Source organism: Echeneis naucrates, chromosome 9 (genome assembly GCF_900963305.1).
Source record: "Echeneis naucrates chromosome 9, fEcheNa1.1, whole genome shotgun sequence".
Lineage (NCBI taxonomy): Eukaryota > Metazoa > Chordata > Actinopteri > Carangiformes > Echeneidae > Echeneis > Echeneis naucrates.
The window spans coordinates 19,837,602-19,862,458 of NC_042519.1; the positions used below are offsets into that span (position 1 = coordinate 19,837,602).

Here is a 24,857-nt window from a genome sequence, read left to right on the forward strand (position 1 = left end):
TGGTTTCCCTACTTCGGGGTTACAGCAGGGCGTAACGTCACACAGCGAAGCAACATCTGTCAACTTTCAGACTCTTGTGGGATGTCGACTGCAGTTGCAAGAATTTGTCCCACTGTGTAGCAACCACACCGTAAAAAATAATAAGTACAGTGCATGAAAATAGAGAAACATCTGAGTTCAATATTGAGAGCTCGTGGACAACTGTGAATGATGCGAAAGAATTTTAATTCTCGCTCAGAGCTCAGATGAATGTCTTCGTCCTCAGTCTTCTGCTGAAGCGAATTTAATTGTGGATTAGGTGAACACATTTGGTGCCCATTTTTCTCCGGGGTTAAATCACCATCCAACATGTCACCAGTGACCACACAAGGCAGCGAGGCGGCAAGGACAACAGATGATGTGGCAGGATTTAATCTGAAACTGATCAACTCGAGAGTTGCACAGGAGGAGGCGACAGCTTGAGTTTGTTAACGCTCATCCAGAGAGTTGGAATTCCAGTTCCCAGCTCAAACCAGCTACGTTTTTCAAAGTTTGGACACGGGGTGATCTTTTCATTAAGGGAAGATCTGTGCCCTGACATTTACAACACCCGTTAAAATGAAGATGTATTACATATTTCACAAGGTGGCAAAAAAGGCATCCATCTCTAAGCCTCGCCATCTTTCTTTCTTTCTTTCTCTGTCTCACTCTCGTGAAATGCAGTACAGTTAGTGGCTTATTAATTTAAAGCGTAATGCACCAGCCTATCATAGTTGAATATGCTAATCAACAGTTTCGAGGCCTGATGAAGTATTTCTTTACGACAGGCGGTAAAAGTATTTTTGGGAATTCACTGTCAGGTTCAATCACTCCAAGTGACTTTACAAGGAGAGCCAAATCTCACCCAGTGCATTAAAGACGTGGCCTGATGCAGCAGCTGATATATGTATCAGCTGTGTGTTCTGCTGTATGTAAGGAGAACGTCAATGAAAAGTAAAAAGGTAAGTATTGATTTGTAAGTTTCTGTATTTTTATTTTATTTTTTTAATTGCATTCAAATTAAAATCTTCCAATTGGGGAGCACGGGTGGGCAAGTGGTTAGCACGCATGTCATGTAATGGCAGAATCCTGAGGTTCGATCCGACCAAGGGATCTATGCCGCAGGTCATTCCCCTCGCTCTCTCTAACAGCTTCCTGTTGGCTTCTCTGCCAATTACTGACTGAAATAAAGGCATAAAAAGCCAAAACAAATATATTGAAAAATGCGGGAAAAAAAAAATAAAAATAAAAAAATAACAATCTACCAACAGATTTTGTAAGTCAGAGTTAAAGAAATGACCAAAATTGAACTAATTCTAAACGCGCCCATATACTTCTAACTATAATAAAAGGCTCTTTTAAAGGCTGGAGATGATTTGATGAGCCCTAAATGATATTGCTTTTAAGGAGGTTATCAAACACTACAGTCATTTTTTGACATACAATATGCACTGCTCCGTTGCTGTGATAAATACCAAAACTAATTTATGGTAATGCAGCAGAAGACTTAAGATAAGAGGCAGAGATCAGAGAGAGACAAGGCACTTAACAGGCTCCACTGTCATGTCTCTCTCCTGTCGCCGTGACATGTCACCCATACATCTGTGAATTAAGGCGACAACGTCCCGATCAACAAGTGAGAGCAAAGACAGATGAGTGGGAAGAAGGGGAAAATCAGAAAATAGTGTACCTCACACCCTTTCTCTTTTTCTGCTCCCTCCCCTGCACGCCGTCAGCATTTATTCCTCTATGAAAAGCCGTGATCGAAGAGTGATTTGCATGATTGCATTTTCCATACCTTGCATTAATAGTGCAGCAGGGATGAATAGCTAATGGCCTATCACATTTAAGTAGCCATCTCAACCAGCCATCACATTACAGCGCCCTCAATCTCCTAATGAAACAGGTTTCTCTCCATCCCTGTCTACCCTTCTGTCTTTCACTGCCACTCTCAGACACCTGGTCCAGTCAGGTCAGGAGGATGCCGTAAAATTCAAAAATAAAACGTAATATGCGAGTATGTAATGTGAGAAATTTAATTCTAACTGATCAGGGCTAAATCATTTTAATGGGCTTAGCGTGAAAGCAGCCGCACTACACGGGCATACTGGCTCAAATAACTGCTGTTGAGCCAGCAAGTTGCATGACACCGACTAAGGATCCTCAAAAATTCTCATCGCTAACAATGAGCTCTGTAAAGCAACAATGTTCAGTAATGACAAAAATTAACGGCCTCAAATACAAGCTGTTGTCCACATCGGGTTGCATTGGTACAGTGTGTGTGAGATTAGGCTGCTCTCCTGCTTGGTGAAGTCAGGTGAAGTCAAAGAAGATACTGTAGTTAGTGAACCTGTGCATCAATACAAAATATATCATTGGATATTCAGAGTTTTTCACTTTTCCATATCTTAGATGGTTTGCAGCTTCTTCAATGTCAGACTTGGCTCTTTTTTCTGATACTTCTGAAAGTAATGAAACAGGCAATTTAATCATATTAATGAGTTCTTCATCTGCAGAATAAAGAAGATCATACAACATATTAAAGTGTTTGCACCACAACAGGACAGTTGTGCAGGTTGTTTGATGGTGTATTTATATACATTTAATTGCGTTCACGCACGAGTCCCAGAAAGAACCTTTCTGCACACGTCTTTCCACTTTTGGGCACACTGTGTGTGTGTGTGTGTGTGTGTGTGTGAGAGAGAGTTTCAAGCTAACTGCTTTCCCATTTGGCTAAACATTTATGAGCCAGGGAAACAAAACCTCACACCACACGGTCGTCAACGCCACAGTATTCATATTTGTGCTCTTTCTGGGTTACAGAATTGGGTCGGAAGAGCTCTCTCTAACCCCCCCCCCCCCCCCCCCCCCATCCCTTGACCATAACCACTCTCTTTTTTGTTGTTTTTTTTTTTTTTTTACTGCCGCCGACTCTATGATGAATTTCCGTCATCTTCTGAATCTGTTGCCGATAAATTTCCCACCAGAGATCATGCTCCTTCTGAAGATTCAGAGGTTGAGAATGGGAGACACCCGTTACACTAATGTGGGTACTTACACATATCACCAGATACTGACGCCTTCACACTCGGTGTATATATACATGCACACACCTGCATAAGCTAAGCACCAGAGACCCTTTTTAATAGTGTTTGGATTCTTGGTATCTGACAGGACCTTGGAGCAGAGGACACTTTAAATAGCAATTTCTTTGACAAAAGGAAAGATGATGCGAGAGAGACGGAGAAAAGCATGAAGAGAGGGAAGAAGTGAGGGAGGAAAGAAAATATGGACAGTGTGAATGGTGCAAGAGAAGAAAACAGAAAAAAAAAAGTAAGTCAGGGGGTGAGAATGTATAAGCCTGAGTAAATAGTTATTTCTAGTCTCTGAAGGGCAGCGGCGTGAGCTGAATAGACTGGTACTTGGAAACCACCACTACCGGTGGTGATAGGGGACCGCTTCACAGCCCTGCAATCTGACAAAGGCTTAGTAGGTAATGGAAGCAGACCTCAGATGGCAAAAGAACATAGCAGTTTTAACTCACTATGTGAGCCGAGCATCAGATAAGTGCAAACCCTTTTCAGGCCCGACAGAGTAAACGTTTAAACGTCAAAGATGTTTATCATTCATGATTTGTTCAATCTGAACACCTAAATCTAAGTAAGACCAGTAAGTGCAGAATATTAATTTAAGATCAGCGCAGCATACTGATTTTGTGAATGCTTTAACAGTATCATCCTGAAAGCAAACGTGGTGCCGAGAAATGCTGTGACGAGAAACTCAATCTCTCCCAGCTGCAGTCTTGTCACTGACCTTGTCTGTCGTTGACCTTTGCCCCCCGTGTTAACCCGAACATGAATGATGCACATACTAAAGCAGACATTTCAGATTTGGGTTTTGTTAACGTGCACAATGGTGAAAAGGCAGTAAAGTCAAAGTTTCCAGGAACACGGACTTTCCAAAGTGCTGGAGGTGTCTTGAGAGTGTTTATGCAGCGTTTTGCACCAGCTGAACATTAAATTTGCTGTTCAGAAGCCCAAACCTTGATCAAAACAGGCAGGCCATATGTCACAGCTCCGACAGGTTAGTGGTGACTGAAAGAAGTGGGAGACGAGTTTGTGTTCGTGGATGTCTGAGGTCGGATTTATGGAGCACATTGACTGTCTAGTTCAAGTGTTGAACATGACATGCACATTGAAAATATTTGAAAAAGATAAAAAAAAAATAAAAATAGCAGAACACACCTCTGCAGCTAAACCAAATTAGCTCACCAAATTTGAATGAGTTCCAGCACATTATTCCGGTCTTATATAGATTTTGACATCAAAACGGCATTTGATCATGTGAACTGTGAAGAAATCAAAAGAAAACACTGTAAACTGTAAAACATTGTGTTAAAAACTGTAGAATAAATCAAACTTACAGAATGTTGCTAACTCTGAGATGCAGATTTTACCATGCAGAGAAAGTAAAAAACATTGTAATACCTACAAGTCGCTTCCCTAAACGTTTATGTTGCAAGTTTGTGGTTGTGCAGTAACTCTCTGTCTCCTACTGTTGTGTGGTTTTGATTCCGAACCAAGACATTTCTTCAGTTTCACTGCACCAGAAAATCAGTCTGCGCTAGTTTGAGACAAGCAAGTAGTTCTTAACAGCATGTGAAGGACTCTACTTTCTCCTGGGTAGCTGGTGCTCAGTCTGCAGTTCTGTTGCTAACCAGACAAGCTGGAAGCAAGTAGCTGGCGTTTGCAGGTTTTCCGGAGGATGCACGCACACATGAGCGCACGCATAGCAAAACAAAGGAGGAGGATAACAATCAGCACAGTGGATGTCCCCAGGAGCTCCCAATACAAACCAGGTGAGCAACAATAGCAGTTAATAACTCCAATTTACTTTGTCATTCTAGTCCCATCACAGGGCGCTGTTTAAAACACCAATTCGAAATAGTAAATCAGCCACACAGCAAAAAATAACCCATTTATCTCTGGAGACTAACACAAGTATCCCACCAAACAAACAAATCTGAGCGGACGCACAGTTCCCTCCATCCATTTGCTATGGTACCCATAATTTCCTTTCTTCTTCTTTGGGAGAAAATGGTCTTCCTGTATGTTTCCAGCATTCAAAACCCTTGGTAATTTTCTTCATCTAGGCCTGATTTTGAACATTTGCATAAAAATGTTCACTTTTGAGGCCTCCCCAAACAGAACATGGCTCTAATACGCAATTACTCTCCACAATAGTGGCGGCTAATTACAGAAGTGTCAGACAAACAGGTAGCAGAGCGGAGGGGGGGCCTCCCACACAAAGGCTGAGGTGCTAGTCCGCCACGTGGGACAGAGCAGTTCAATGGAAAGCCGTAAATTCATTTAGGCTGGCTTCATTAAACCCCGGTCCTTGGGCCCTGCATCATGTGCTCCCCTTTGCACAGCCGCTCTCCATGCTCTCATTTGCAGGGCAGCGGATGTGCTGTGGGTGAGAACAAGGCGATCGCACAAATGAGTGCCACACGAGAGAGAATGATGGTGGGGTGGCGGCGCTGCAGGGAGGAAGACAGGGGCGGCAGGGGGAGATGGAGGGAGATATTCAGGGCACAGAAGCCAGAGGAGGGGAAGGAAGCACGGAAGTGAGGGAGGGAGGGAAGGAAGGAAGGAAGGAAGGAAAGAGGGGAAAGGATTTTACCAATAAAGCAGCACAGCAATGTAAAAAAAAGAAAAGAGTAATATTGTAGAAAGTGCTGGTGGGATGGAACAAGGGCACGAGGACATGTGCTCATTTGATGATAAAGAAATATGGCATAAAAGGATGAGCATATAAAAGAATAATTTTGAATATGGCTTTTGTTTTATTCATCTGACACAGTCTCCCAAAAGCCAGAGTACAGGGGAAGACAGAGAAAATTACAGCTTTGGTCCTCAAACAGAGGCCAAATGCCAGGTCTCCAGCATGGTGAAACAAGGGCAGCCGAGCCCCACGGTCTCTTTACCATTTAGATTATACTGGCAACTTTCTGACCCCACAGTACGGATAACCATAATAAGCCACAGATCCTGCTGTGTACCACCTGTAAGTCAAACACACTCACCAACAAATAAAAAAAACAAATCAAAACAAAAAAAAGACCAAACAACAACAACGACTCAAGTTGCGTACAGAAGTCTTGTCCACAAAAGAATCCACAAGAATAATGACCTCCTCATTTTTCTCCACGCAAGAACGACTCGCATAGTCTGAACTTTCCCCTTCTGCATAACTCTGTCTGCCTCACTTCAACACCGCCGCCTTTCATTTTGCACCATTTTAGGCCCAATTTAACGGCGCACATGCTGGGAGGACAATTAACGTCTGTTGTAAAATGGACATTGAGATAGGTATGTCGTCTCGTGAAAGGAAAGAATTCACAGTTCTGAGAGTAATTTGAAGCTTTGTGGCGACTCCTGCTCCCTTCGGTGAGGGAGCGTGAAGCGCTGATGGCCACGTATTCCCGCAGAGGAGGCGTCACCGACCGCAGTTCACCGGCTTTGGTTTGTGGCCAACGGAGCACTTCACGAGGACTTTTCTGTGTGATTGCATTACCTGCGTGCTCAGTTGTCACACTGACTCTGAGTGACTCAAATCACTTTCACACATGACCCGCAAACCCAGCTGCTAAATGACCACATGCAGTGGAAAAGCCAGCAAGGCTCCACGGGTGAAAGTCAAACACGGAGCTTTAAGGCCATATGTCCTGAAGCAGCCATTGATGCACAGAAAAGTGCCGCAGACGGGCACGTGCGTATGTTTTTTTAGTAAGGCGGAAGGCTAAATGTGCCCGTCTTAGAAGTTGAGCAATTATCATTTTAAAGGAAATGAATAATTGTGCTGAAGATAAAAGAAAAATGTCCTCTCCCTTTCAGACAGGCTGACTTAAATCAATTCATCACGGGGAAAACAAGTCAGAAAAGCATGATTTGAAATGAATTAAACACATAAATCAAACATTGAAATGAGCCTACACACAAACTGTGAGAAAAAAAGAGCTATCTAACCTTTAGTGTGGAATTAACAACAATAATAATAATAATAATAATAATAAAAAAAAAAAAGATCAGTCCAAGAACAGGGGAACTGGATAAAAGCATGAAAATGAGATCAACTCTAAAACCAAAAACTAAAATACAGTAAAATAAGATCAGTGGGTAAATTAAATGAAGGACGGCCACTTCTGGTAGAAGATGCACAATCTGCATGCATTTTGCATCACTGTGCTGTTCTTAGTGGCTGTTTCTCATATTTACTGGTCTGGAAATAAGCTAAAGTAATCTTTTTTCTCTGACTTGAAGACCAGAGGGTAAACCTTTATGGTGACAAAATTATATTAAAGGAAAAAAAAAAACAACATGTAAGGTCAAAATGTCACCAATGATTTTGCTGCCATGGGACATTAATTAGGTTAAAATAGATTTCAGGGAAATTTCAGTGTCATGCTCATGTCTAATTTTGTGACATTATAGTACTTCAAGGCCTGCATCTAATGTTACATAGCTGGGAGATGTAGTGCTTCGCTATAATGATTACATTTGGATGGTCCTTAAGGTAATAACAATGTTGCCGACACATCTTTATTTTGGTTTTGGTGTGAATGAATATGAGTATGTTTGACGTTTTAAATGTCATGTAGTTGGCTGAGAGAAGAAAAAAAAAAAAAAAAAATCCCACATTTAATTCAGCAAAATGCTTCTGATTTGGGGTGCACACCATTGTGAGCTGCACACCATTGTGAGCTGCACTGGAGACTGATGCTGTTACAGTAAGTCCCCAAAAGAGGGTCGCATGAGTCAAAGATCACGTTTAAATTCAGCAGCCGCTTAGCTGTCACTGACAATGCATCACAAATCAAATCTTATGACTTCCAGAAATGGGAGCACTCCAATCACACTAAAGACCCTGGAGCAGCAGGACGTCTTGGCATCATCTAGACGGGTCAGGATCAAGCCCCACTGGAGGGCAACAGCAAATAAATCAGAGTGCTAATGATATGTGTAAGTTATTTTATACTACATATTTCAGTCAGTCAAGGGTGTGACATTTCAGGGTGTATGCAGAGGCGCACCACGCTGTGGATATGTGCCTCTGCTCAACAGCAGGTCTCACGCTGTTGTGGCCTATAAGCTCCAGCTGCTTGCCTTCATTGTGTCTCTGCGCCGCGCCACAAATGTTCCCTCCATCTCTGATACTTATCAAGGCACTGGAGTTCGAAGCTGCCATTACTCAAAATTAATAACCACGGCGGCGTGTTTATCATAGCACACTTTCACACCCAACCTGCCAGAAATAATCACCCCGGTGTTTGTGTGTGTGACAGAGAGAGGGGAAGACAGAGAGCGGGAGAGAGACATGGGAAAGAAAACAGAAAAGACAACTCGAGGGTAGATGAAGTGTGAAAAGGAGACAGAACAAAGAGTAAGAGCCCGAGATGAAAGACGTAACTGAGAGAGAAATGAAGAGAAAATCTGCTACATGCATACGTGTGCAGCTGCCGTACCTAATCACCCTGCCTCCATTTCACCTTGTTGGTTTTTCCCGCACCTTTTCTTCACATCATGTCTGACAACGGGGGCAACACTAGCTCTCCTTGTGTATTCATTCTGCTAAGCAAGACTCTAATCTTTGCTGACAACCAATCTGCTCCAGCAAAGTAAGCCCAAAGAAATGTACATATATATATATAAAAAAAAGAGTTTTTAATTTACAAATCAGAGGGTCCTGCCACAGCTTCCCCAGTGGAAGAGGAGAAAAGAGGCGTGAAAATCGAAGCAGCGTTGGGTTTGTTCAAGTTGCAGATTCCTTGTGCTGTATGTGTGAAAATACAAGAACAGAAAACGCAGTGACAAGGACAGGGTAAGGCCCCTCAGCACCTCCACTCAAATCTGGAGAGACAGGTGGTGGAGAAACAAGACAAGGACAAATGTCTGTCGGCCGCTGGTACAGGCTCCATTGACATTTTCCATGGCATTTAGAAAACATCCCACAAAAACCAAAAGAAAAGAGGAGGGAGGGGTTACCTAAAAATAGTTGCTGGAGGAAACCCATGTGTGGCAGGACGCTGAGCTTCCACAATAGATGACACTTTAAATGACCTCTTATCTGAGGGATTTACTCACTGGCCTGCTTTCTTTCACAGGCGAACCTTTAAGGCTGGCCTCAAACAGCCAGGAAGGGTCAGTCGGAGAATTTGCACCCCACAGCATTTTACATTCATAACACCCCACTGACAGCAGCCCCTTTTTCAAATCACAAAAAAAAAAAAAAAAGCTTCTCATTACCACAGACTTCATTCCCAGACTTTTATCCCTCCAGAATGTGACAGCAAGATGTTAAAATATTTTTCCTTGACACATACATAAGAATTAGAACAGTTTTATTTCTCGTTAGTTTTTTTTTTTTTTTTTTCTCCTTCCAAAACTTTGTTCTCTTTCTTATTTGATGCGGGAACTGCGGGAAAAAAAAAAAATGAAATCAGACAAAGATTAATTTCCATTCTAGTAAAAGTTTGACATTTGGAAAACCAGCTTTCTTGCTGAAAGTCAGATAAGAAGATTGGTGCACTCTGGTGTATGTACTGTAATGTAATATATGAAACTGGAGCCAGCGGCCCGAGCACACTACACACAGATGGAAACAGATGGCCAGGGTCAGTGGCAACACCACTAAAGCTGTTACCACTGGCTTCTTGAATCAATAACCAAAAACCAATCTTTTAATAGAATATTATGGGAACTGTTTCCAATCTTAATACTAAGCTAAGCTAACCAGCTGTAGACTGCTGCTTCAAATCTGATTGGACAAACACGGGAACAATAGCAATCCGCTCGAATTTTACAGATCCGACAAATGTACTAACAATTTAACAACAAACTGCGGCTGCTAGTGATTTTTTTAATTGAAACCATCTAAGATGTTTTGCAATGACTGTAAATTTCTGCACTGTTTATTATATACGTCCTAATTGATATGATTTCACAGCATCATCATCACTTTTCTTTTCAATATTCTTCCAAGTATTCCGATGTGGTAATAAACTATTATTTGAAAATGTTTGCTTGCAGTCACACTTTATTTCCTACTCCAGTCTGGTGTTCTCATTTTTATTCCCTTTCACTTCAATGGAATCCCTGTTCAAATGTTTGAAGGCTACTTTTTGGTAACGTCATGTGTAAACGTAGAAAATCAAATATTTCACACATGAAACCAACTTCAAATTTCTATCAAATGTTAATCGTCCTTTAAATGATACAGTTGTGTTTCCTTAAAATTGTGTTTCTAAACAACTAAGTTACAATAAAACATGAAATTTTAGGCTTTCTGTCTGATCTTTAACCTTGAGTTTAAGGAAAGAAACAGGTCTAGTCTATTGTTTTCAATTACATTAAACAAAAACAGTCACAACATTCATTTACCAAAGCAATGTTTCATTCTACGTCATCTCTAAGAGACACGCTGGAGAATCACATCCTAATGGTTTTCTTTAAAGGGTGGATAAACATTAAATCCTTCATTTCTGAACATTTTGACAAAAGGGGGAACTCCTTGAAATTGCTTCCAGTAGGAGCAAATTGCTCGGTTAACGTTCTTTAGTCTCCACTTTTAGCAAATAACGTCTTTATTCATAAATTGGTCTTTAAAATCTGCTTTAAGTGTCATAAATGTACAACTTTGACAAATACCGTCCCTGGTGACCTTCACTGTGTCCAAGCAGAGGACAGCAACCGAGTCTCATTTGACACGTCAGTGATCACACTGATGTATCTTATACTCTTTCAGTTCTGGGGTTTAACGTTATTCCAGGCTCTGAGATCTGCCAGCTGGCTGCCACAGAGGCTATTTGCAATGACTTTCCATTGCAAACGCCTCCAAATCCACACGCCTTACAAGTTTTAGAGAAGGTGTGTTTCTGGAAGAACGCCTCTCCAATTATTTCCTGCTTTATAAGCTCCTGAAAGTCAGAGAGGGCCCCTGGTCATCCCTCATATGGTCCGATTTTAGTGAGAGGGGAGAAAAATGCAGAGCAGCCCATTTGGGCTGTGATTTGCAACGCTCAAAAGTTATGATATGACGTGAATGTTGGCCTGAAGAAAAATCAAATAAAGGAAAAAGGGGACCGATATTGATTACCCTGTTTGAATTAATCCGTTGGAAAGACGGAGACGAAGAGAGAGAGAGAGAGAGAGAGAGAGAGCGAGAGAGAGAGAGGGAGCAAGGGAAAGAACAACTGGGATTCTGGGAAATGCCCAACTTCCAACAATACAGATCTCATAAAAGAAATGACTCATTTACTCCGTGCATCTGCTTTCAGCATGGACTACATGCCAAGTGACCACAACACACAGACACACACTCACGCACACATAAACAGACACAGAGGAGGGTGCACATAAATCTGTATGTCAACTCAGGCCTTGTGTCCAGCAGCATGAGCTAATGTTAGCAGAATAGTGGCGAAGTCTTTGCTCAGACCAAAACCACCGAGGAGGTTTATTGCAACAGACGTGCGCTTGCACCACAGAAAGTTATGTGTCCAGAGAGCATGAGATTCACATGAAGCGATTTTGATCGGCTTACTTCGGTCAGGAAAGCAGAACACGAGTTAAAAAAAAACAGGTTCAGGTTATTATATTGTAATTGTATTGATATGACCAACAAGGTCGTAAATGAATCTCCACACAAAAACAAACAATCACAAATGCACCACGCGCAAGCTAGAAAAGAGAGAAAAGACACCAGGCCCCCTTCAAAAAAAAAAAAAAAAAACAGAAAGCGACACCATTTAACTTTGACACTGTGTACTCAACTTCGTTTTAAAACATGAGTGCTGCCATTTGCGCCGCCGTTTCACTTTGAGCATGACTCGCTCCCCGTTTTCAAACGCTGTGACATTTGAAAAACACAATCCCACTTTGGTCTCCTATCATCGCTGGAAGAGGATGCAGAGAAATAACAGGAGCGACGCTTCCCACCTGCAGCACATCACATCCCCGATCCCCACGAAATGACTGTGGGCACATAATAGGCGTCCTACGGTCACAATCTGCCTCTTGGACTGCGGCGGTGGGAAGTCCGCGCCTGGTCATCATATCTCACATTCTTTCACTCTTTCTGTCCATTACTGAGGAAGCTGGAGGAGAGCGACGGCGTTTACTACATTTTTTTTCTTTTTTTATATGAGACAAAAAGGAAAGGAGAATGAGAGAAGAACCAAAGGGAAAAATATCCAAACTGCTTTACCTCCCACAGAGGGCTCCAATGGCCTCTTGTCGGGGGACAAATTGATCCTGGAAATAAGGGGTCATTTCCTCTGCCTGTTTACCTGCTCACAGCACACTGTCATCACTTTGAAATACACACACTCAGTGACCCAGCTGTACCCTCAGAGGGATGATGTGAGGGAGGGGTGAGCCATCCCGGTGTGTGTAAGCACTGAGGGCAGTGACCTTCATGACCTTTGACTCTTTGAACTCCCAGCATAATAAAATATATATATATATATATATATTTTTTTTTTTTTTGGTTCTTTCGCTTTGGAAACACACCAACAGTCGGTCCATGGGAGAAAACCAACATCAATACAATCTCATTTTTAAACAGCCTGTCTCCCTGTGTGTGTGTGTGTGTACGTGCTCGTGTGTTTATGTAACTTGCTGTAATTATTCAGATTTTATCAGTGCTAATTCAGATTCTGCTCACTGATCCACGTTCTTCTCAAATCACAGTCCTAATTATTATCAATTACTGTCATTATAAAAATTTGCTGAAATTATTTCTGCATTTTTTGGCACTTTTGTGACTTTATCAATCAGCAGACTCAGGAAATGTGGGGAGCAGAGTTTATGATGAGAAAAATGTATTGCTGACAGATTGTCTGGGGAAAGCTTCAACCACAGTTTTGATAGAAATAAGAAAAACTGATTAATTGGAAATGTGTATAGATTATAGGACACATGAAAGTAAAACTTTAATTTCAACTCTTGACAAACTTAAAAATTTTCTTGTAAATGAACAGCCAATCGCCAGCATTATTAGAGCTTAGCGCTGGTTGGCAATAATTTACATGAGAAAGCAGAGGATCCTTCATAAGCATTGCAGTCCAAGTTCGAACATAAAACTGTATTTTTTATTCCACTTTAAATGATGTCACATTACTGTTTCACTGTGACTTTGGTGACACATGCAGAATTTAGATCTTGCTGACTTTGCATGAAAACGGCACACTGTCATGCCTCATACTTCAACCGTCACCTTCCTCTGTCGCTGAAACTCTCTTAAATCTGTCTGTAAATCTATGTCACACCAGGTGATCGCAGCCCACGCTTTTTCACGCACACTTCCTCATTCTTCCCATCGTGACGACCACCCAGACAGTTTCTATCTTCAAATAAATCCCCACTCCCCAACTCCGAGCTGCGTAACTGTAAAGTGTGACAATAAAGCAGCTTATGAGCGGCTGGCTTTTATTTGCTCCAAGCCCTTGAGCAGCAGTCAGCAAGTACAAAAAACACACACACACACACACACACACACAGAGAGGTGCAGGGCTGCAGGGCCAGGAGACCAGGCAGAGCAAACAGCCTGCATTACCTCTTCTGGATTTTTAAATTCCTCCTGTAGGTGAGTGGGTGGAGGCAGTGCAGCATCACAGCAGCAAGCATGTCGGGCTTCTCAGCTATGAATGTCCACCTCAGCCTTTCATACCTCCTACCGTCTCCGCTTCATTCATAAACCAGCAGCAATAGGCGCACACACACACACACACATATATATATATATATATACACACACACCGTTTTAAATTCCAATATTCCCACAGGTGATCTAGACAAATCCAGTCAGACACACCTACACCAATGCATCAAATATCATTATGGAATCAATGCAGCCTTGAATCAATTGAGGCGGTCCCAATGTGTGTATTTGTCTGAGAGAGAGAGAGAGAGAGAGAGAGAGAGAGAGAGAGAGAGTGGGTGCATGAGTACGGTAAAGGCAAGAAGTTGATAACACCATGTGCTCCTGTGAGGATTTCACCAAACTCCATGTTTTTTGATTGAAAGAAGGCGGATGAGGTATTACCATAACCTTCCAACCACATGTCTGCTGTAAACTCAATAATGCAAGAATGATTTCACACACACGCACACGCGCACACACACACACACACACACACACACACACACACACACACAAAGACGCTGCGCCCACTGTTGCTATGCACCATGGTAAATTCAATATTGTGTTCACACTCCAAAGCCAGGGTGGGGAGTACAGCCGGTAGACAAGCCACAGCCTTAGCTGTAAATCAATAGATTAAATAGAAACAGATGAATAAAGCACAAGATAATAAATAAAAGAGGAGATGGTTTACTCTTCCCATCATATACTGTCCAGGCTTTCTCCCATCTGAGGGGAAAAAAAAAAAAAAAAAAAAAAAAAACATGGAAGGGGAAAGAAGAGTGGGAGCAGGAAGAAAGACGAGCAGAGAGACAGACAGATGGAAAACAAAGAAAGAGCTCTTGTTGTTCCTTAAACTTGTGTTTTTAATTCTTGTCTTTCCTCTCCAGTGCCAATGTTTGCATAGAGAGTATGTTTCAGTACAGTTTGTTTTTTGTGTTAATTTTAAGTGTCTCTATCTGTGTACAATATACAACCACAATGAATCTCATACTGTAAATGTCAGCGCTGAACACTTGTGTGGCCTTGGCTTCAGAAGCTTGTGTCACACATGAATTTCATCTTTGCCATTTAGGCAGTTTTGAACATATTATCCAAAATGCAGTGTGTGTGTGTGTGTGTGTGTGTGGCTATTTGAAATCTTAATCAGTCAGTAGTTCATTGGCCTTCAACAACTAATCATTAAAATTTTCTTGTTTCTAGGATCACCACAGATGAATGTTGTCACGTAGGAGACCTTCAAATTAACTCTTGTCAGAAAGAGGCATATTTGTCAATATTTTTGGTAGTTCACAAGTAAAATTATTACTTTCAATGAATAACAGATGATTCCCTTAAAAACATATAATAATAATAATCACCAACAGCCGTTAGTCATATATGCAGCATCAGACACATCAGTCTTCTTTTAGGGGGCTCGTTGGTACTGCTGGTAGATTTTTTATTTTTGATCTTATTCTAACTGCTGCAATTGTCTAATCTTCTATTTTTCTTACCAAAGGCTCCTCCTGCGGCTGCTTTAGGAGGAAAGTTCTCTAGTTGAACTTTGTACCCCATGTCCTTTTTCCTCGTCTACTCAGTGTGACGAGTCGGCTTCTCCAGAAAGCTTACCGACACACACACACACGTTAGTTTCACGAGTAAAGCTTCCTCGACAAACCTGTCGTTGATGCTCCAGTTGAGGCAGAGGTTGAGCGAGCTGAGGTCCCGACATTTCCTCACCACCTCCATCACCGTCTCGTTGTTGAGCTCCGAGATGTGCCGCAGGTCCAGGACACTCAGGTTACGCAGCTACAAGAGGAAGCACACGCAAACGCTTCAATGATCTCATCGTGGCAAATTCACACAGACAGGTAGCGGTGCAGTGCAAGGCAACCAAATAACAATACTCCCCAAAACCACAAGAAAAACTTAGAGCTCTACAGGCATGTCATTCCTGTCTGTTCACAGAAGGACCAGCAGCTGATTCCTTAGTATGAGCAGCTGTGGTGGAAAAGCATTCTGGGAGAAAATTTCTGAAATACAAGGCGCTGAATTACATGGATGGTTTTATTGTTTCACAAAGAAATGAGAAAACGCATATTTCTGTATATTTGTGTTCCAACGCACGAATGAAAAAACATCATGATGCAAAATAAAACCGAGCAAGGCAGAGAAACGCCACCAAATAGCTCACTGTTACTGTTTACTGCTCTGCGTCTGCGTGCCTGGTGAGCGGGGTTATGAGCCGATATGAGCATTCACTTTCCTCCCTCCCTTTCATCTCGCCGACTTTCAATAATCCCCCTTTCCGATCTGAATACTTTATAAGAGGCAGTTTAGATTAATCCTCCAGTCAAAATCTGTACTTCCCGACAACACTCTTAAAAAAAACCCGCACTGTCACAATGTTCAACAAGCCTCCCCGCTCGCTCCAATTATGTGAGGCACAGCACAGGTGTATTTTCTGTGATACATGTTCAAAACTATTTAAGGCACAGGTGCACACACAGACACACACATCAGGAAAGAGGGATAATAGAGGTGCGATATTCCGGATGATCGCCAGGGAGGTAAATGTCACGGCCAAGGCTAAAGAGGAAACAAGCTTAGCGTTGGTGTTAAGATCACTAAGCACTGCTGTCCGCTCCATAGGCATGACATATAACTATGGATAAGGACGGATAAGGGCCGCAGCTCGCTGTGTGAAGTGGGCACACATGTAAACACTCTCCACTTTTCCACACACATCAGAAATGAAAACGCAGAGACCCAAACACTGACTGCAAACAAACACTGTGGCCTGTGGCTACACGCTGTCACTCCTCAAAGGAGAATCACACCTCTGGTGACAAAAACTGCACTTAGGCATGAAATAAACATGAAGCTGATTCTGTGTATATATCATATCATCGCCTATGCTGTGAGGACAGGCTTCAGACATACTAATGAAATAAACATTAAGCAGCTTGTGTGCATGAAGATGGGTCAGCATCGTCAGGAAGGACTGACCTGACATGATAAACTGTGGTATTTAATGAAAGGGGGGGGGGGGGGGGTCATTATTTGCATGCATTAGCAGACTCAGGCACACATGCAAGGAGACGCTCGTGCAGGAAAAAACATTAAAACCAACACATATGTACACACAAACTGTCATGTGCCATGTGGCCAGTGCTGGATCGAAGTGCTAAATTATTTATGAAGGAAGAGGCTGATCTGTGTGTGTGTGTGTGTATGTGGTGGCACTGTTTGTAAAACAAAGGAAATGCAAAAGTCAAACATAGATTTAGGCATTGCTACTAAAATGCTTACACTGTTGGAAAATATACCATCAACATCACCATCGCACACATTTTCTGACTTTCAATCATGCACACGCACGCACACACACACACAGTTCTTTGCATTTAGTATTTATGGTATTTAAGCCAGGAGTCCATTTTAAAAGCCTCAACATCAAAAGTAGTATTTGTTCTCCAAAATCTTCAAAACTGCTTATGTCTGCGAGATAGAATTTCTACTACGACCAATAGAAGCAGTTTCATTGATGTGGATAGCCAATGAGAAACCAGGCCAACCAGGGCGGGCTTTGATTGGATGAGAGTGTGGCTAGGTTGAAGAAAATCACAAAATTCAGCAGATGTCTGCATGAAAGGAAAGAGTCGGTCATGGCTCACGCTGTAACTTTGTTAATCCATCTGTGAAAACTACCGGAGGAAAATAAATTCCACAGTTTCACATCTCCTAAAGTAAAGAATATCCTCCAAATCCACCAAAAAGCTATGTTTAAAAAATAAATAAATAAATAAAATAAAATAAAGTAGTAATTAGTCACAGCGCCAGAATGGGACAGGCCACAGTGCCCGTTTGTTTTCTATTGTGTCTGTTTGACACATTATGATCATTTGACTCGGGCAAAAGGTTTTAATGTTTCCAATCCTATTTAATCACTTCCACTCACAATACAGCTTATTTTCTGCTCGTGTATTTCGGTGATCCTGGAATAAATGGGCCTAGAAAGAAAGAAAAATAAATGGAGAAATGGAGAGGAGGGAGACATTGCGAGTGATTCACACGGAGAGAGGAAAAAGAGGGATGGAAGCGAAGAGAAAGGGGGAGGGAAAAAAAAAGTGAAACCGAAGGAGGAAGGCAGGAGAGGGGAGAAACGCAGCAACAAAATAAAGCGCAGTGGGATTCAGCGACGGGCTCGGCCGGTTTTTCTCCTCGTTGGCTGAGGTCTGTAACCAGGCAGAGTTTGTCTCCTCTCCTCTGAGTTGGCAGCTACACCTGGATAATTATTCATGCTGCTCGTAAAAACACCAAAACCTGCAGAACCCAGCTGCTCTGAAGCCAGCGTGTAGTCCCAGCTACATTATTACACACACACACACACACACACTGATCACAGCAAAAATTTCAATGATTATGTGCACAAATGTTCCCACACAAACAACGGCAGTGTGAAGCGCAATAATTCCAAAACTGCATTAAACTGCAATTGTGAGAAAATTGCACAATGAGTAATTCCATTTTATGACACTATTGTTCTACTGTGATACATTTTTTCCATCATATTTATAATTACTTCTCACATAGCGATTATATTTTCACACCATTTCCATATATTTAAGAAAAATAAAGTTAAAACTCATAAACTAATAAAGCATTGTTTACTTGCTAATTAATTAATATATTGTACAGAATCTGTGATTTGTTAAATCAGGTGTTTCAAAATTGAAAGTTGTGAATGTTTATATCGAAGATAAATGATTAGGTCCGTCCTAGAAAGATAGGTTTGATATCTGTTTACGGGCCTGTTATCAATTTAAATTTTAAAATATTTGTGCCGCAGAGCAGGAGAAAAAAAAATCAAAAGAAGATAAAATCACAAAACTGGATGGGAATGTTTATTGAGCAGCTCCAAATCAGTTTAGTTTTATAAAACAAGATAATCTAACCTGAAAAAATGAAACAAGAGCAATCACTTCACTTCTGAGAAGAGAAAGACGGAGAACTAGTTCTGGTCCAAGGACTGGGCGGAGGGGCTGTTTAATTCGGTCCACATGACCGGAGGAGCAGTTTGGCTCTCACCTGCTTCATTTAGGAGACTCTCAAACAGAAAAAGGAGAGTCTGAATCGGGGGTCAAACACAAAACGCCACTTTAAATGAAAGAAAAACAACCGGCTGTTTGAACAGTAAATGCTATCCATCAGCCAAGCACAGGCTGGAGCTCAACGTTTGGAGAGGCTGATTTGACACTTTATTACATTAGTATATGTCACAGTCTGGTGCACAGTGTGTGTGTGTGTGTGTGTGTGTGTACCTGTGTTTGCTGTGCCAAGCTGCAGAGCTATAACTACCTGTGCTATTACTACATCTATTTACACAACGTCAAGCATCATGATGCCAAAGCAGGAAGTCGAGGCCTGGTGGACCCCATGCAGCGGGTATGATGTCATGGCTCGAACGCTGGCACAAAGCGGCATGAGTTCATGGCTGTTGCCGTCCATCAACCTCAGTGTCTCAGCTGACGAGCGGCCCGATGACATTTAAAAACGGACACGGACAGAGCGAGCATTGTTTAAGTCATAAATAACATGCTGGATTTGGAAAAAATGAGTTGCTATTTCATTGCTGTAGTTAACCTCAAGATTTAGTGTGCGAGTTTGGTCAATGAAATATAGGTCCCACTAAGAGAAATGAATATAGACACCCCCCTCCTCAAAACCAAAAAAAAAAAAAAAAGTTTGAGGGCACCGTCTGTGAAAAAAGGGATGGGGGGGGAGAGTAGTAGCCCCAACAGTGGAAACTCCCCCTCGTCAGGGAAGTTTAAATCCTCTAAACAATGCAGGCAGAAGTTTGGACAGTCACTTTGAAGTAATATTCAAAGTCCTGAGCAGGAAGCCAAAGTCACAGGGTGTTGTTGAGGTGGCATTGTGACCCTGACACATTTTGCTCAGCTGTCCGCATGTGTTGGAGACGGTGTGAGACAGGATGGGGGCGTCCGGGGGGGCGAAGAGGTGAGACGAATGGCAGCGATGTCACCAGGTGAATACAAGCGCGCACTCATGCATATACACTCTGTCCCTTCCCCCCCCCCCCCCCCCCCCCCCCCACCCATATCGGAGCATCCCAGACAGTTCAGTCAGACAGGAGAAAGCTGTGTCGAGACAATCCCTCTGCGCTAAGGCTAAATCACATGCAACCCCCCCCCGCTTCCTCCCGTTCTCCTTCCAGATGCATACTCAGACAAACATACAAATATAAATACGTGGCCTGTGCAGACAAAGGGATATGAATATTTGAAAATACACTGGAAAGGCCGTGGCACTGGTATCACAAATACACTGTCTTCTTCAGTCATGGGCCAGCGAGCTGATGAGTGACTGAGTTTATGTGTGGTTAACTTCTCTCTTAATCTGTCTCGTGCCCATCTACTGTCTATCTTGTATTTTTCCCGCTCCTGCCCCCCTTTCCTCTCTCTCTCTCTCTCTCTCTCTTTCTCCCCTTTCACTCGCTAATCCTGCATGTGTTGGTGTTGATAACAAACTCGGTGGCGAGGAAAGGCTCGAGGAGATAGAGAGCGTTGGTTTCTCTTCGCCGCGCTAAGCCAAATGGCCACATAGGAAGCGTGCACGCACACACACGCACGTTCACAAACCGGTGCAACAGCAACTGGATGGCAGTCGCAGTGACACTACTAGGGCCAATAATGAGACATGATATCCCTCCCTCCAGAGGTCAAAAACCTCTCTATCTCTGTCTGTCGGTGGGTTAAAAGTCTTAGAGCCAAATGAATTATTCTTCAATTACTCTTGCAAGAGACACAAATCATCCGCAGGCTCTTCTCTGTTCATTATATTCATAAATCCCCCAATCTCCTCTATACAGCAGTGAAGAAAATTATTACAATTTCGACTCATTCTGCGACCCCCACAACCCCATTACCTTTCTTCCTCCAAATCCCCTCTGCTCCTTCGTTCCCCCTTTTATCCTCTCCACCTCCCCCGAGACACAATACACATCTATAAGCACACACCAGCAAAAACACACAAACGCACGTCCATACATGGGAAGAAGACACACACGCACGGACTTTCACTTCTCTGGGTTGCATTGGGGGTTATCAGTTTGACACAGGGCACTGTGATTATGTATTTTCTGTGCTCCAGTCAGGGGGAGGAGATAAGGGGCCAGCAGTCTACAGCAAAGCCAGACACCACTCATCCTACATGGGGAGGGAGTGGTGGACTAGTGGGTGTGGAGACCTGGATCTTAACCTTTTGTTTCCAGCCGCTGTTCGAGGGCAAAAAAAAAAAAAAAACTTTTAATTTTTATTTAATTGACTTCATTTTTCTTGCTCTTCATTGGTTGTGAGATCAAATTTGAACTCAGTGTGTTGCAAGTACAGGCTCCACTCCACTAAGCCACCAGGATTGTGGAACATGTGATTCTGGTTATGAAATTAAATAGCTTCCCTGTCATAAACCAGACTGTTTTATTTGCTCATAAACACACAGAAAGAATGAGGTACTGCCCACAGTCCAATTCTGTCAAATTTAGAGAGCATTTATCAAAAGGTCCAGACTTTTTTGGGAGAAGAACAACAAAACCACTGGAGCAGCACGACTGAATTAATCTACAAGGCCCCAAATTAGGACCAGAAACATCCAAGTTCTGCACATCAGAGAGACAACACACAGCCATTACAAGTCTCCAAATATACCTCTTTTCATCTCTGACACATTTTTCAACAGTCTCTCCATTTGTTATGTCTTTGGCCTCCTCTATTTCTCCTGAGGGTGGGAACTTTCACACACACAAAAAAGGCATTTTGAGGCCCGCAGTGTCTTAGGGCAATGATAGGCTGATGCATAAGGAGGGGCATTGTGGGTAAGCATGACAAGCAAAGGGAAGCCATCAGTGGACATCTAAGGCTGCAGGAATGAAGGCTTTCTGGCACCCAGAGCCGCTCTCAAACACTGGCTCTCTGATAGAGCCGACCTTGGACTTAATCACAACCAGAAGAAAAAGAGCACCACTTGACAGGAAGATGGAGAGACAGAGGGAGAGAGTGTGTGTGAGAGAGAGAGAGAGCGGGAGAGAGAGACAAAAACACATGAACCACAAGAGTAAAGCTGAGAAGACGACGAAGAAGAAAAAAGTCCTCTGTATGTGCAAGACACATACAGAAAACAACGGCGACCAAAATCAGAAAGAGAAAGACACTGAACAAGTAACAGGTACTAAAACTGTGGTGAGTAAAGTGTCATCAAAGCTGCAGCAGCACAAAAAAATACTGTATAATATCTGCTTCTGAAATAAACAAATCAATGTTGTCAAGAAGCCAGCCACCGCACAACACACCCACTGAAAAAATGAGTTACACTCAAACTGGCTGATTGAACCCTTCTGCTCTTACGCCCAGCACCTACACACACACACAAAATCACACATTTACACGAAGATCTATCATGATTCCGCCTCTGTAGCTCGACTCAGGCTTGACTAGAGGGTCAACCCGCTGTAAATGAATTAGGAAAAGGATTAATCTCAAACAAACATAAACATATATATATATTAAGGTTCTCCTATTGACTGCTGATGGAGGGCACCAACTCACACTGAGAGCTCTGGGACACCCACAAAGCCTCCATCTCAAGGCCGTTTGTATCCATTATGCAGCCTTACACTGTGGCAGGCCTCATCAATAAAAATATTATTTTAATGTCGAGAGCTTAGAGCCATATTCATTCCAAAAACCAACCATAAATAAAAATGTACATTATGTCACTGGCATGGCGACACAAAAAAGACCGCATGCATCTGCTCTTGAAATCACCACAGATTTTGTGGTGACGTTTGATATCAAGAAGTAAAGGTTGTGTTAGATGGCTTGTTTTCGATTAACAAGCTTTACACCCTCTGACAGCAGAAATCTTGATTTTGCCTTTCAGCAGCGAGCAAGATGATGATTTATCAAACAGCGCCTGGCTACAAATATTGAGTTGTGGTACGAAGTCACGGAGGAACCGTTCAGCCCCCGCGGGACTGAAACACTGCAAAACCATTAGAGGAACATAAATGCCATAGTTTTACAGTTACTCCACAAACCATCTGCATTGAGCTCACCACTATGGGTGGCCTATTAAGACTATCGGCTCACTTGATTAAGAAAATACGATTTCAATTGATTTCCTCAGACCCCAATATGTGTGAAGTCTGTAATGGTGTGGCGGGGGCAAAAAAAAAAAAAAAAAAAAACAACCACATCAACCTGAAATGAGCGTGTCATATGAAAGAAGTTAATAAAAGTAATGGATTTTCTCTCCTTTTCTGGTGATAACGGGGCTGCAAATACGGGTGGGGGGGGTGGCAAGATTATCCGAGAGAGACAAATGAAGGAAGAAAAGAAGTGGGAGGGAGTCTGTGATAATCAAACAAGAGACGAGCGCTGCAGTCCTGGAATTGCATGCAGGTCCACGGAGTCATCAGCAATGCAACGATTCTAAACGAGAGAATATGATTTTCAATCGACGCTGGATGGGACCAAGTGGGAACGAATGAGAAGAGGAATCTACTGCTAAACGAGATAATTACTGTCAGGGATCATAGAGAGATGGAGAGAGGGAGACGGAGCGGGAGCAGAGGAGGAGGACCGAAAGAGATGAATCGCAGACATGATGGCTGTGACAGGAACAAAGAGAGAGATGGTTCGACTCTAAATCTGTACAGACAGACTGTGGTCAAAATGATACCCCTGAAACATTTCCATCTCATCACCATTCATAAATTACCATCACACCAGAGCCAGAAACTTCCACTACCTACAAATTAACCACTTCACCACCTTTCCACCACAAGTGAGCAGTCGATGGGAAGAAAAAAAAAAAAAAAAATCAGTCTTCATGCAAATTTGAATAAATGTTGGATATCTAAAAATGCTCCACCTGTTCAAGATAACCAGAAGGATGTAAGAGGCCCAACGTCATTTGAGAGTTTAGAAAGGCCAATACAAATATATCATTTTTGTTTTGTTTTTACATAAACACAAACAAGTGTTTGCTTGTTTTTTTTTTTTTTTTAATATACCTTTCCTGCAGTGATGTAGAGGCTTACCAGAGAGTGTGTCAACACACACACACACACACACACACACACACAAAAAGGTCAAATCGGACTGAGAACCTCTGACAAGTGAGTCTTTTAGTTTGGTGTTCAGTTTCTTTGTCATTTTTCAGTTGAAAAACGAATTTAGCACCAGCACTTCCCAGTATAATGGTGACACCTGATATATATTTTTGTCCTCTCTGTGCTGCAATTTTATTGGTACTTATCACCAGACGTACGAACTGACACAAAGTTATCAGCAATAAAATAAACGGGCGAATTCTCATAACCTTCACTAAAAAAAAAAAAAAAGTTCAGTTTAGATAAATAGCGCATCTTCCAAAAAAAAAAAGAAAGAAAAAGAAAAAACATGAATATTATCAAAATTATAAACTTGCTCATCTGAACTCCTAAAATCTCACCTTGGTTAATACTATAATAAATAATAATGAGGTGTGCTAGACTGGGCGTGTGGGCGGTTGTGTGTGCGTCCACTTCCAGGTATGCTAATACTGTTATGACTGGCTGGCTTCATTACTGTCTGTCTACAACACCATGGCCAAGGTCAGCGGAGGCTGCAGAGATGATAGGGGGCCAAAAGTATGAGCACAAATTAATCTGCTGTTTAATCTAATAATGCAGCATGGCATCGGGTGTCTGAGTCCTATTAACACAACTGTAATTGCATTTGAGGAGGAATGGGCCCACGGAGGTCCACAAGGGTACGTTCGCACTCACACGCACACCAAACCCAAATCGAATTGTATTTCACAAGCACACTTGGGTGTGGACATGCCATACGCACACATGGGTGTAGTGTACACACGCATACACACTAAGTGTAGTTGGATGTCATGTTAGGGAAAAAAGAAATAAATGAGCAGAGGAACTAAGTGTAATATTTCCTGGTGATTTTCAACTCCAGCAATCACCATGCGAGTGCATGTGTGTCCATGTTTATATGGCATGGAACATCTTTTACCACGGAGCCCTGCTCATTAGCATGGTAATATCCAAACAGCAGGGTGAAGTCAGAACAGCAGCG

The 24,857-nt window shown here is 42.3% G+C and overlaps 1 protein-coding gene across 1 annotated transcript in view; it reads right to left on the reverse strand.

Moving 5' to 3' along the window:
* Positions 1-24,857, reverse strand: part of fbxl17 (F-box and leucine-rich repeat protein 17) — a 199,876-nt gene that overhangs the window by 106,075 nt on the left and 68,944 nt on the right. Inside the window, exon 8 of the mRNA XM_029510041.1 lies at positions 15,380-15,510. Within this exon, the coding sequence (XP_029365901.1) occupies positions 15,380-15,510 (131 nt within the window). The remainder of the gene's footprint in view (positions 1-15,379; positions 15,511-24,857) is intronic.